The 12,330-nt window shown below is 49.7% G+C and overlaps 1 protein-coding gene across 1 annotated transcript; it reads left to right on the top strand.

Moving 5' to 3' along the window:
• Positions 1-4,945: 4,945 nt before the first annotated feature.
• On the top strand, positions 4,946-9,407 carry TMEM37 (transmembrane protein 37). The gene is made up of 2 exons (XM_075511724.1): positions 4,946-5,101; positions 6,041-9,407. Exons 1-2 carry the CDS (start codon positions 5,081-5,083, stop codon positions 6,611-6,613), a joined length of 594 nt encoding a protein of 197 aa, XP_075367839.1. The 5' UTR covers positions 4,946-5,080; the 3' UTR covers positions 6,614-9,407.
• The last annotated feature ends 2,923 nt before the right edge of the window (positions 9,408-12,330 follow it).

Raw genomic sequence — 12,330 nt, 5'->3', positions numbered from 1 at the left:
GACACTGACTTGCACCGTGTTCCCCAAAAGGCTGAGGCAGTGGTATGCCATCTCCTCCTCGCAAACACTGCTCCTTTGAGTTCTGAATCTGAAAGGTGAGCTCGCCAGTTTAATTACTTCGTAGTTTTAAATCTGAGTGTTTAGCTGCATTGACCTGAGTTTTCACTGAGAGAAGAAACATATACATATGACAGCTGAGAAACTGAATAATATGATTTCCTCCAGCTTACATAGTATTGAAGTACAAATCCAAATTTTTCTAGTAGTGTTAAAAGGGCTGGAGTTTTATTTTCTATATTGAATGTATGTTTTAAAGCGTCGATCTGTTGCAATGGACAGATGCAAATAGTTGGAGGTATGTCCTAAGCCTGTGTAACTATTACCAGAGGTCCCTGAAAAGGGCTGAATCCAAAGCAGAACAAGTGAGCACCCAGTGTTGGGTCTCTGATGCTGAGGTAGGTCCAGAAACTGATGAGAAGTGAAAAAAACAATTCTTTCCAGGGTACAGAATGTATTCCTTTAAGCCTGTTGTCGTGGTTTAACCCCAGCCAGCAACTAAGCACCACACAGCCGCTCGCTCCCTCCCCCCAGTGGGTTGTCCCGGCTGTGTCCCCTCACAACTCCTTGTGCCCCCCCAGCCTGCTCGCTGGTGTGAGGAGCAGAAAAGGCCTCGACTGTGTGTAAGCACTGCTCAGCAGTAACGAAAACATCCCTGTATTATCAGCACTGTTTCCAGCACAAATCCAAAACAGAGCCCCATGCTAGCTACTATAAAGAAAACTAACTCTACCCCAGCCAAAACCAGCATACCTGTGTCCTGCTTAAAGTCTCTCTCCTTATGCTTAGAGTTAGTTGGGGTGTGGGGTAAAGTCACTGTAATGAACTGGCATGTAATCAGCATGTTTCTAACCCAGCTATGAGTGCCTGAGCGGGTACCCTTTGATTCGGACGAACAATAGGATCGCGGACCTCGGTGGCAGGTATCGCCATGCCCAGCAGCCCAGGTCTCTCGCGCACGTCCAGCAGTAAGTGGGAGAGCCGGGGGCTGTGGGGACGCGTGGTGGCCCCTGGCTGGGTGAGCCGTCTGCCTTCCAAAGGCACTGGAGAGGTGTCCAGGCAGGAGGCAAAGTGAAACCATCTGGCCCTGGAGCTGTCTCCTCTTCTCATGCTTAACTGCATCTCTTTTACCTGCTAGGATGAGGCTGTCCGCTTGGCTGCAGTAACCTGCAGTGATGGGAGGAAAATCGTGAGCTAAAGTAGTTGTGACAAGGGGTTGGTCTGAGCTGTACGGGCCTTGGTACAACCCCAAACCCCCTGATGTTACATGTGCTGCCTGGGGCACTATTTGCTGAGGATGACTGTGCCTGTGGTCCCAGCCTGCGTGCCTGCCAGCAACTTGCTGACTTTTTGTCCCGTTCCAGAAGCTCTGTTTCAGCCCAGCTAGGTTGAACGCAGCCTGACCTGAATGCAGCTTCTTCAACTTGGATTTTGAATCGACTGCCAGAAAAAAAACTGCAAAAGAATGGTGACACAAGACAGCTAGCCTCTTCCTTCTTCATAAAATTTTCTACATGCTCACTTTTTGGGGAAGATACAAATAAAACCATTTTATCCCTCATACAGGCCTTGGGCATGTCCCAAATTCTGTAAGATACTGAAGATCTATTTGTCTCCAGGATCAGGTCACCTTCTGTCTGGAAAGACCCCTTGAAATAGGGATCTGATAAAAACGAGGATTCAAATGCCTGGCCAGATCAGCTGCTATGCCAAGAATTAAAGACGTGATCAGAAAGAATTTTATTCAACAGACAAATGCATTTACAGAAGTAACCAACTTTGACATTAGATGAACCTGTACTGGTGGTGACTCAGTTGCTGGTGCTCTGCTTCACCTTGAAGTGAAATACTTCATCAGAAAATGCTTCAACCGTTCCCTAAGCCCCAGTGACTCTCGGACTTCAGTCCTGAACCTTCTCCAGGCTTCTGCAGGAGAAAAGCTGGAACAGATTCTTCAGTGTTAAACTTCTCATGGTTTTCAGTGAACCAGATGAAACTATTTCCATGTTTTACAACAGTCTCTGGTAATTTCCATTATTTATGAACACATTTCCCTGAAACCTTTCTCTCCAGGGATAGGATGTGAAATACCCACTTAAACAATAGAGAAAAGGGACTTTCTAAACAAAATAATGAAACTGGCAATATACCAAGAACTCTAAATTAACACAGCTCAACCAAAAATACATCTGAAGCGCTTTAAAGGTCATTTGCCATGTTGTTATGATGTAGGTAACGTATTTTTCAGGAAAAAAAAAAAATTTCCTTTTAAAGTACTGAGCTCTTTTTATTGTAAAACACTGTTTTCACATACAATTTTCCATAATAATCTTGAGGCATTTTTTCACAATTTGGCTTTTCTTCAATCAATCCTGTTGTTTTATCTTGCAAAGACAGAAAATATATTTGGCTTGTTTTGTTATGAGACAGTGAAGATAAACTATTTTTCTGTTTGAAAAAGGTGCACGGTTCTAGCAGGCTTCATAAATCCAGCCATCTTTACCAGAAGGTATCTCCAGCCGAGCCACAGCAGAAACAAAGAGCTCATAAACTGTCAGTAACTGTTCTGTTAACACAACCGTTATGATCGTCCTCCCCTCGGTGACTTCAGTCAAGAGTGAATCTGAAAGTACCAATTCAGTTCTGATATGAATTACAGGTCAAGTTTAATTCTGGTTTCTAGTTTATATTTGGGGAAACTAAATTAAGTACGAAATACTAAAGCAATTTTTTGTTTGCGGCAGAAGTACCATCCTTTTCCTCAACGAACCAGCTTGGCAGATAACTATATATAATCTATTAAAGGATCCAAGTATGACAGGGAGCAGTTTTAGTTGCAAGAGTAACCACTTTAAGTTCCTCATTCTACAAAGCTTTTTATGCACGTGTTTACTCACATGAACCTTACCACGGGCTTTTGCAAAAAAATATTACCTTGTTCAGCAGGATACACTTCACCATTAAAAATTTTTTTTTTTTAAATTGCTGAAGTCATTAGGATGACTGACATGTTTTAAAGGCAGATCTATGCTTAATAATTGTGCTAATTGGGGGCCAAATTGCCTAATGCTTTGGCAGGATTGAGCCTATGTTACAGAAAGCGTAAGTCATGTGAGGTTTTTGCCAGATAGGAGTTGGTGTATTTTGTCTGGCCCGAGCCTGCATTTGCTTAGCACGGTTACGTGGAAGCAGTGTTTGTTCAGTTCATGCAGCAAATGAGACAACAAGACCTGCTTGTGCTTTTTGAACCAAAAAAACATAAATATTGTTAAATTTGGGACTTAGAAGTGGAAGGGTGTAACAGCAAATGCAGTCTGAACACTGCGATACAGCAATGCTGTTTAACCTGTGGAATAAATAGCCCAGGATGTTCATGAAACTATTCTATCATCTGATGAACCTAAAATGAAAGGGATGTGGCAAGCATCAAGTCTGCTAGCTTGGATAACATGTTCAGAAAACAAAAAAAGTTGCAGACCACAAACCCACAAAAGAAGTTTTAACAACAGACCTTGCAAAAATTTGCCATGTTGCAAAAGCGGAAAATCCCAATTCAGTGTTTGATAGAAATATAATCTAATAATGTATACAACTTTGAAGAGAAACAATTAAACAAAAGGTTTTGCAGGAAAAGAGAAAGAAAAAGGTCAGAGTTTATCATTAAAATGCGAAGTATGAAAACTAAAGTAAACATGTTGTTCAGAACACTCACTCTTACTAGAAATAGCGTTACAGAAAACACCCCCAGCCGAGTCACAGCAGATATGGATGTGTTTTTAAAGGAAACATAGAAAGCCCTCATGAAATTGTGTAGAGATTAAAATAATGAGACAATCTGTAAAGACAACTGATTTGTTCAGAAGTGGAAGCTGGAGGAAGGGTGCAGGTACAATTAACTTTGACCGCCCCATGTTGGAGAAGGAGATCCTTCCAGCTGCTTTCGGCTAGAAAGGGAATGGTTGAACCCTGGCTATGTACGAGGGAGGCCCAGAACAACGACCCGTGACTCCATCCCCTGGAGCCTGTGGAGTCACTGCAGACCTCTCCGCTGGAATCTAAATCAGAATTTGGCAGTAAACCAAAAAAGTTTCTGATGACACAGCAAAACCCAACTTCCTTGGGCTTTTCTGTCGAAGCTGTTTCTGACTTAAAAAAAAAAAAAGAAGAAGTAAAGCGATCAGTAGTTCATTAGAGGATGGCAAAACATGAGTGAGAAAAAGAGCAAAGGTATAAAACTTTATGAGCAGACGTTTTTGCTGACGGTACAGGTAGAGATACATCAGGTTAAGTACGCTGGTAACAGATAAGAGTGCGCACGCAGCCCAAGGTGAGAGGCCGTAATCGCAGCGGGCACGGAGAGCCGGCGTCCGAGCGGCTTCGGAAACACAAACACCGGCAGCAGATACCGCTGGGCAGCCGCAGGGGAAGGGCAGGACGGGCGTTACTGAGCCCTGCGGCGGGGTACGGCTGTGCGCAGCACTGCAGCCCCGGGAACCGCCGGAGCGCTGCGGAGGGGCCCCGTTGCCACACGCCTCCGGCGAAGCGCGATACCCGCCGTCCAGAGCGGGCTGCGGGCCCGGGCGCGGACGAGCAGCGCTCGGGCTCGTCCCCCGTCCCGTGCAGGCCGGGCACCGAGGCCATAAGCGCTGCCTCGAGAAACAAACCTCCAGCTCTCCGGCAGCCGGTGACACACAGGCACACGGGGAGGGGGGGGGAGGCTCGGCTGCCGCCCGGGACGCCTTCTCCCGGGGCGGTCGTGCTCTCGACCGGGCGCGGACAAGCCTGTGCCCCGGGCGGGGGCAGCGCTGCCTTTCCCCGCTGTGCCGGGCCGGGGGCCGCGGGAGCAGCCCGGCTCGGCCCGGCCCCGCCCGTCGGGGCCGCGCTGCTGACTCAGCCGCGGGGGGGGGCCCGGAGGGCGCCCCGGCCCCGCGGGCGTGGCGGGCGGGCGGGCTGCCCGCCGCCCTCCGGGGACATAAAAGGCCGCGGCCGGAGCCCGCCCGCGTCTTTCGGCGCTGCCGGCAGCATGACCGCCATCGGGGCGCAGGTAACGCCGCCGCCCGGCCGGGCCGTGCGCACGGGGGAGGCTCCGGGTACCGGGGCCGCGCATCGCCCCGCCGTGGGGCTGTTGCTTCGGCTTGTCCCTGCGCGGCCGGGGCCGCCCCGATCCGCCCCGGAGCCGCGGGACGCAGCCGGCCGGATCCCCCCGCCCTTCCCGGGCCGACCGCAGCTCCCGCGGCTCCGTGGCTCTCCCGTCCCCGCCGGCGGGGCTGCAGCCGCTCTGCCCGGCGCACCTGGCACTCTGAGCACCGCCGCCTGCCGTGCGGGGCCGGAGAGGGCTGCGGGGTGCTTGGCTTGCCATTTAATTAAGCTTCGGGCCCTCTTGGCGGGTTTCGCTGAGGAGGGGGTGTGCATTGCCCACGCGGGTCCGCGGGGGCTGCAGGCGGAGACACCCCCCCAGCCCCGGGGAAGCCGAGCCGTGTCGCCTCCGGGGCCCGGACCGCTGCTGCTGCCGGCGAGAGGAGGAGAGCCCGGCTGGCTGCAGCCCGGGAGGGCTGTGGGAAAAGAAGGGCAGCGCTGCTCGTGGGGTGCCCCCTCCCGCCCCGCTTCTGCCACCTCCCCCGTCCCAGCCGTCGGCCTCCATACTCCCAGGGGCCGGCGGTTTCCTCCAGCCCTGCCACAGCAGGAGGCCGTGCCGCGGGGCAGAGATCCTGCTCGGCCCAGAGCCTTTGTGATCCCGAACCCGGGTCCTGACGTGGGAGCATTGTTCGTGCAGCTGGGGAAGTGGGAGAGCTTCACCCACCCTTCCTTTCTCCTGGGTACAGCCTGTAACTGCGTTGCCCTCCCCTGCGAGAAGGGGTTTGATGTGCACAAGCAAATCACTTCAAATGCTGAAGTCCCACAGTTTTGTCCCTCTGGTTTCATTTCAGCCTAAAGTAGTGCCGTTAACTCTGGTGTTTTTTCTTCCCCCCGGCTATCCTTTAAGGCGCAGAGGCTGCTGGCGCACCGGAGACCGCAGAAATCCTTCTTTGAGACGCTCATCAGGAGCCTGATCATCTTGTGTGTGGCCATAGCGGTGGTCTTGTCCTCCATCTCCGTCTGCGATGGCCGCTGGCTCTTCGCGAGGGGGCAGCTCTTCGGACTGTGGCACTTCTGCACCGTTAGCAACAGCAGCGTCCTGAAGTGCGTCACTGACCTCAGCCTGGCCAAGGTGGAGGGGCTGAGCGTTGGGGTGATTCCCATAAGAAGCATGGTGTCCTTTGCCGTCGTGGTTGCCATATTTGGCCTGGAGCTCCTGATGGTGTCCCAAGTCTGCGAGGACGCCAACGCAAGGCGGAAGTGGTCGATGGGCTCGGTTCTCATCCTCTGCTCGTTTTTGCTGTCGGCCACCGGGGTTCTGAGCTTCTCCATCCTCATGAAGGATCGCCTCACCTTCACGGGCTTCACGCTGACATACTGGTGCGAGTTCATCGCTGCCTTTCTCTTCTTCCTTAATGGGATCAGTGGACTTCACATCAATAGCCTCACTCACCCCAGGAACAGGGTAGGCAAAATCTAGGCGCAAAGGGTGTACCTCTGCCTTCGTTTAATCAGCTTTGCCAATTAGACTGGAGAAAAGGGAGTCTAATGAAGTTTGAAAAGGACACCGTGTCTTAAATTGCGTACAAGGAGGGGGAAGCATGAGTCAGTCTTGATGCCTGTAGAAGTCATATCCACCCACTGGTCAGTGTGGAGGGCTGCGCAACACGAGCAAGGCAGAGACAGACTGGCTGCTGCTGAAATGTGTTTTTCTGGAGGAGTGGTTTAAAGAAGAGGGTGCCCTGTTAAACGTGCAGAGGGGTGGCAGACTGCGATCTACACATGGGCCCAGTTCTGAGGCTTACACAAAGCCTGTACTGCTATGGGTTTGGTGTTGCTGGGCTTTCTCCTGTACTCTGGAGCCTGTGAAGAGTGTGACACAACTTCGGTGTGTCTCATGGCTTTGCTCTGTCTCAGGGACAGATGACTTGTGCCTGGCCATGCTCACTGGCATGGAGTATTGAAAATCTTCACTGGATCTCACTCCTCCATTTCTCTTTCAAAAGAGAAGGCACACAGATCTTGATCTGGTCACCCGTTTTGTTTCCTGGTGGCACGTTCCCTGTATTTGTCCTTTCCTCCGTGAGTTTTTCTGGGACCCCTCCGACAGAGGTGCAGGGAGATGTAGCTGTCTTGGGGCCAAGGACAGGTGTTGGGTGATGCAGGTGTACGAGGAAGGGTTGTGATGCCTTCCTTGGGCAGCAGTGCATGTTCCTGTGCTCACAGCCTCTCCCTGCTGTCACCACTGCTCTGCCACACCTGTAGGACGTGTGCCAATCAGTCACCCAAACTGGCTCCCTCACAGCCCTTGCAAAGTTCTCTGTAATGGGGCATTGCTCTTCCTGGTTTCTTTTTTGTCCCTTTGCGGCAAGAGGGACAAGCTCTGCCAGGGGCTTTAGGTGGGTGTTGTGGCTGGGCAGACCACTGCACCTTCTGGGGTGTGTTTTGTTTGTCAGGGTTTCCTGCTGGGGCAATGGGAAATCTCCTCATCCTGTAGCTGAGAGTCTCCTGTAGCATTTCTTCTGGGAGGAGAAAGCTCTAGATCCTCCTGACCAGACCAAGTCCTTTTCATCCCCTGATTAAGAGTGGGCCTGTGAGGAGAAGCAGCCCAAGATTGCATAAGAAGGGGCTGATGGGGGCAGCTCTAACCTGTCACATCTGATGGAAATCCAAAGAGACTTGGTCAAATTATATTAAGGCTGGTCTTCCTCCTCCCAATGCCTGAGTCAAGATCTGTACAATTGCTGCAGCTTTGACATTCCCTGTGCTGTCTGATAAAAGGAGAGACCTCAGCAGGGGACGTCAGGGGTTGGGTTGCCCCATATGTGTCCTCCCTGTCCAACATACAGCACTCCATTGTCCACAGATAAAAATGTCTTCAGAGTGTTTCAGGGTCTCTGTTTTAATGGTTTTTCTGTATGAGGTGGTAAAACTGCTTGTATTTTTGTTTTAGGACAAATGTTTCTACATGTTTCATCTCTCTAGCTTGTCTGATAGCTGTTGAGCAAGGTTTTCATTTCCTGTGCAGCAAGTTTGACACAGTTTTTCACCTGAAACAAAAGCATCATCGCACAAAGGCCAAGAAGGCTGTGTAGGCAAGCCACAAGTAAACAACTTTCTTTGAAAGCCAAGAGTTGTCAGTCCTGCCTGAGCATACATCCACACTTGCTGAAGGTGCTCCTGTGGACTTGCTTGCCTTCATGAGGACAGTCTCCATTCCTTCTCAGATTTCCATAACTTGTTAAGATAATGCTCCTAAAGCCTGTTTTGCGACGCAGTTTCAGACCAGGCTTGCTCTGGACAGTGCCCGTTGTGCTTTTGCATGTGAGTCTGCCCGTCTTGCTGGTGAGAGATATTGTACGGAGCTGTGCTACTCACCCAACTCCTGAAGCTCTTGCAATGTTCAAGGCTCTGACAGGGTTTATTGATCCTCTCTCAAGGACAAGGACTTGTGCCCTTAACCTGCCTCTGGAAAACTGCACTGTGATTGTGTGTCTCTTTTGTGAAGGTGCTTTTGATTTGCTGAATTGCACTGTCAAAGATGTGCTAGTGGGCTGAAATTGCAGATGCTTGCATGAACAGTGCTGTTGGCTTTAGAACAGCTACTTAGCGCAGAGACAGTCTGCAAGGTCCTATCCCAAATTGTTGCACTGTGGTGTTACCAGCTGGTAGAGTGCCTTAACTAACCAGTGAATCAGTTGCGGTGCGTAGGGGTGCCCATGCCAGGCAGGACGGTTCCCCTGCACGAGGTCAAGGGTGTCCATGTCTAGAAACATAGATGTAACTTCAGAGTGCCTTCTTGGTGACATCCAAAACTGGAAATCAATTCTGCATGTACTCCCTTTTGTGCTAGTGGGAGGCTGTGCCCCCAGCCCCTTCCCTGAGGTAAGGCACCGCAGCCAGACTGAGTCCCAGGCTGGTGCCTCCCACTCGGGTCAGAGGGAGGCAGTGGACAATTGGCCATTGAGTTCACCCAAGACTTGGTGCAATTGTGAATGATTTTAAGATGCCCTCTGGTAGCTGAAGAAGAGGCCTTTTGTTGGGGGTAGGGAATCCTCTAGGGAAATACAGTAACTTTTTCCAACTGGCTTTGTATAGTACTGCTTGACTTACTAATGCTGGGAGAAGATGTGTTTTGATGGCTAAATACTACAAAACAGGGTTGATTGATTGTCTTGGAGACATCCTTGCAGCAATGGGTAACTGTTCATTTTCTGAAGCCTGTGGAAGTGTCAAGCAATATTCCTGAAGTTTGTCGAATAAATTTCTTTGAAATAAGATAACTGTAATTCTCTCTTTTCATATTTAGATATTGGGGTACAGATTTAAGGGGATGAGTGGGGTTTACGTAATCTCCCAGGCACCAGTTCTGTGTGTTTACCCAGCTAGACCGATGAAGAAACAACTGCTTGGCACTCTGCCGAGCTCCGACCAAGGAAGCCGAGGCTGCGTAGCTGCTGCACACTCCCCTCTCCTTTCCCCTCCAACGTGTCCACACCAACCCAAGCAGCCAGCACCGCTTTCTTGTCTTGCAAAACAAGAGGGGCAGTCAGCTGTGCTGCTTCGTGGGAAGCAGAGATAACCTTGCAGGCTCTTGATGATTTCCTGCTGTTGCATGTGCTCTGTTTACCAGCTAAAGAGCTCTTTCCTGTGTCCTTCACCTCCCTTTTCCCACACTGCACCCTGTGTCTGAAGCATCCTTTCTCTTTTCCCCAGCTTTGCTTATTTGGCCTGCAGAAGTGGTATCTGAGCACAAATGCATTTATACAGTTTTTCCCCAAGCTCACTGTACTAACAGGTTTAGTTAAATGTCAGGAAAACAGATTTCCAGCTTCACCACTGAATTAGTTTATGTAATCTCAAGTAAGTTAATTAGCACCTGGTGTTCTCTTCCTGGTGGCAGAGGCCATTGGCCTGTCTCAGATGGTTTAATAGCTCTTAAAAACAGGATAATGAACATCACCTCTAGTTAATGAGCTGTTTAGACTTGCTCAGTTACTAACTTTAATTGGAAACTTGTGCACAAATCATTGCTTGTGGATAAGAATAAGGACATAAGGGTACAGGACATGCTAGCTAGGGAGATATCCTGGACTGTTACTGGTATTTTGATTTTAAGTCTACAGTACCTTCATCAGCTGTGCTTGGAGGGACACTTGGTTTGGGGGTTGAGCTTTGCTTGCTTTTGTGAGTCAGGGGAAGGTGATTACAGCAAGATGACTGTCCTCACCTGCCTTCTCTTTCCCTCTGCTGGGGCCTATGGTATGCAGGTAATGGCCCTTCTAAACCTTCCACATCAGCTTGCACATGTAAGAAGGGCCTCATTTCTGGGTGAAAGAAAGGTCTGCCCTGGTGGATGTCCTGGGAGGGGTGTTGGGTGGATTTCTGGGGCCTCTCACCTGATCCAACCACTCTGAATTGGTACCACCCTCTTCTGAAACAGTTTGTTTTGGTTCCACCGATGCCCAGCGAGGCATTGCACAATGTAATTATTCACCGCACAACAATACTGCTTGATTCTGACAGTTTTGCTGGGAACTTCCTTGTTGCTGTGTTGGGAGGTAAAAACCATTAATCACTTCCTTTTAAATTTAGCCTTAGGTCTTAGACTGCTGATGTTCAGTGCTGCCTGCACTGCTGGCTTGCAAAGCTGCAACTGGCTTCTCAGGGCACCTGGAGTGAATAGCCAGAGGCTGTCACCAGTGTCCCAGAATAATGATAACTAGTTGTCTGAAAGATGGTACTCGAGTCCTATTTACTGATAACAAATGCCTGCTTTACACTGAATACTGAGGAACAAGTATAGGGAAAGGGAAGTCAGTGAACTCTGAATATGGAGGTCGTGTTCAGCCTGTGCCAGTTGTTTCAGGCCACTGACGCTGGAGTCTGCGTGCCTTGCACCCGTTCATCTCCCACTTTTTGCATTGCTTACTGAGATTTACTTCCCTTTTCCACTTCATCTGCTTATAAACATGTCAGTGTTCCCGGAGCTAAGTAGCTCTTTTCTTCAGTACAGTTAATCAAGAGAGATCCCCACTAGGCAAGGGTGCTTTTGCATCACCTGTGCAGAAGATGGGCAAGGTGAGAACCCATCCCACTATGGTGTTTGGCAGCAGCTTTCTACATCCAGGTCACGGCACCGTAAGGCCTGGGGCTGCCTGCTTCGGGCACCTGCCTGAGCGGATTTGCTCTTCCCAAAGAGCTGAGGACTCCAAATGCCAGCTGACATCCAAGGGTTTTTAAGGAGCCTCAGCTCTTCATACAAACCAGGCCAGTGCTCGATGCCTGAAGCAAACATGTAATACAGAATCTGGGAATACTTCCCTTTTTTTGGTTATTTCAGGCACGTCAAATAAAATCAAAACGGCCATGTAAAACCATAACTTATGCTAGAACTTTTTTAAAAATACAAAAAACAGCAGCGTTTTATTTCGGGGCGTGTGGTTTGCCCCTGTTTCACCAGGACTCCTGTACAAATAGGTATCACGCTCAGCCTGGGCTCCACCCGGCCTTGTGCCATCAGTGCTGGTCCTAACTACACACTGCAGGGCTGAGCTCTTACACTGGCTTGTGGGAGAGCCAATAATTGCATCAGATGTAATTAATTACATGTTATTGTATCTCTGAATCTATATTTCTTCATTTATGCTGGAAGAAGGCACTTACATCTAAAACAAACATCTGCTTTGGCTTGACTGATAAATGTTTCAGACAGGGAACATACAAGTTGCTTCACTCTTCTTGGTCTTATTTGTAGGCCAGAGAGAAAATTAGGCTAATGGTTGTATCTTTTCGGAAGTATCTGACTTGCTAAATGCGCTGGGACAGAGTGAACCCCTGAGAAGGCCGGAGGCTCTGCTTGGCTTGGGTAAGTCAGCAATAAGTGAGATCTTTCACCCAAATGTGCATGGAGGGGCTTTCATTTCTCCCTCGGTCACGGGACTGATCCTGCTTCTGCTCTTCCTTCCGCTTGGTTTGGCTGAGTTTTAAAGGACAAAGTCGACTCAAAACCTTGCCATTTCAAAAAACGTGAGTTTAAAATTAATTCCTGGAAACCCTTGCCAGTTCACTGCTTTGTATTTGATTTTTTTCCCTGGTTTTAAAGAGGTTCAGCTCTCCCGCTGCTGGGTGACCTGCATCAGCAGGCAAAGCCGACGGGGCAGAGCGAACCTCCTGCCAAGGTGCCCTTCCTCACCT

This window comes from Mycteria americana, chromosome 9, assembly GCF_035582795.1.
Source record: "Mycteria americana isolate JAX WOST 10 ecotype Jacksonville Zoo and Gardens chromosome 9, USCA_MyAme_1.0, whole genome shotgun sequence".
Taxonomy (NCBI): Eukaryota; Metazoa; Chordata; class Aves; order Ciconiiformes; family Ciconiidae; genus Mycteria; species Mycteria americana.
Note: the sequence above shows the minus strand (reverse complement) of the source record. Positions and strands in the feature narration are given on the sequence as shown.

What these genes read in the sequence shown, in the direction of transcription:
- TMEM37 (XM_075511724.1), top strand. Translation starts at nt 5,081, where the DNA reads ATGACCGCCATCGGGGCGCAG. An exon ending in TGACCGCCATCGGGGCGCAG is followed by an intron (nt 5,102 to 6,040) that starts GTAACGCCGCCG and finishes CTATCCTTTAAG; the next exon opens with GCGCAGAGGCTGCTGGCGCA.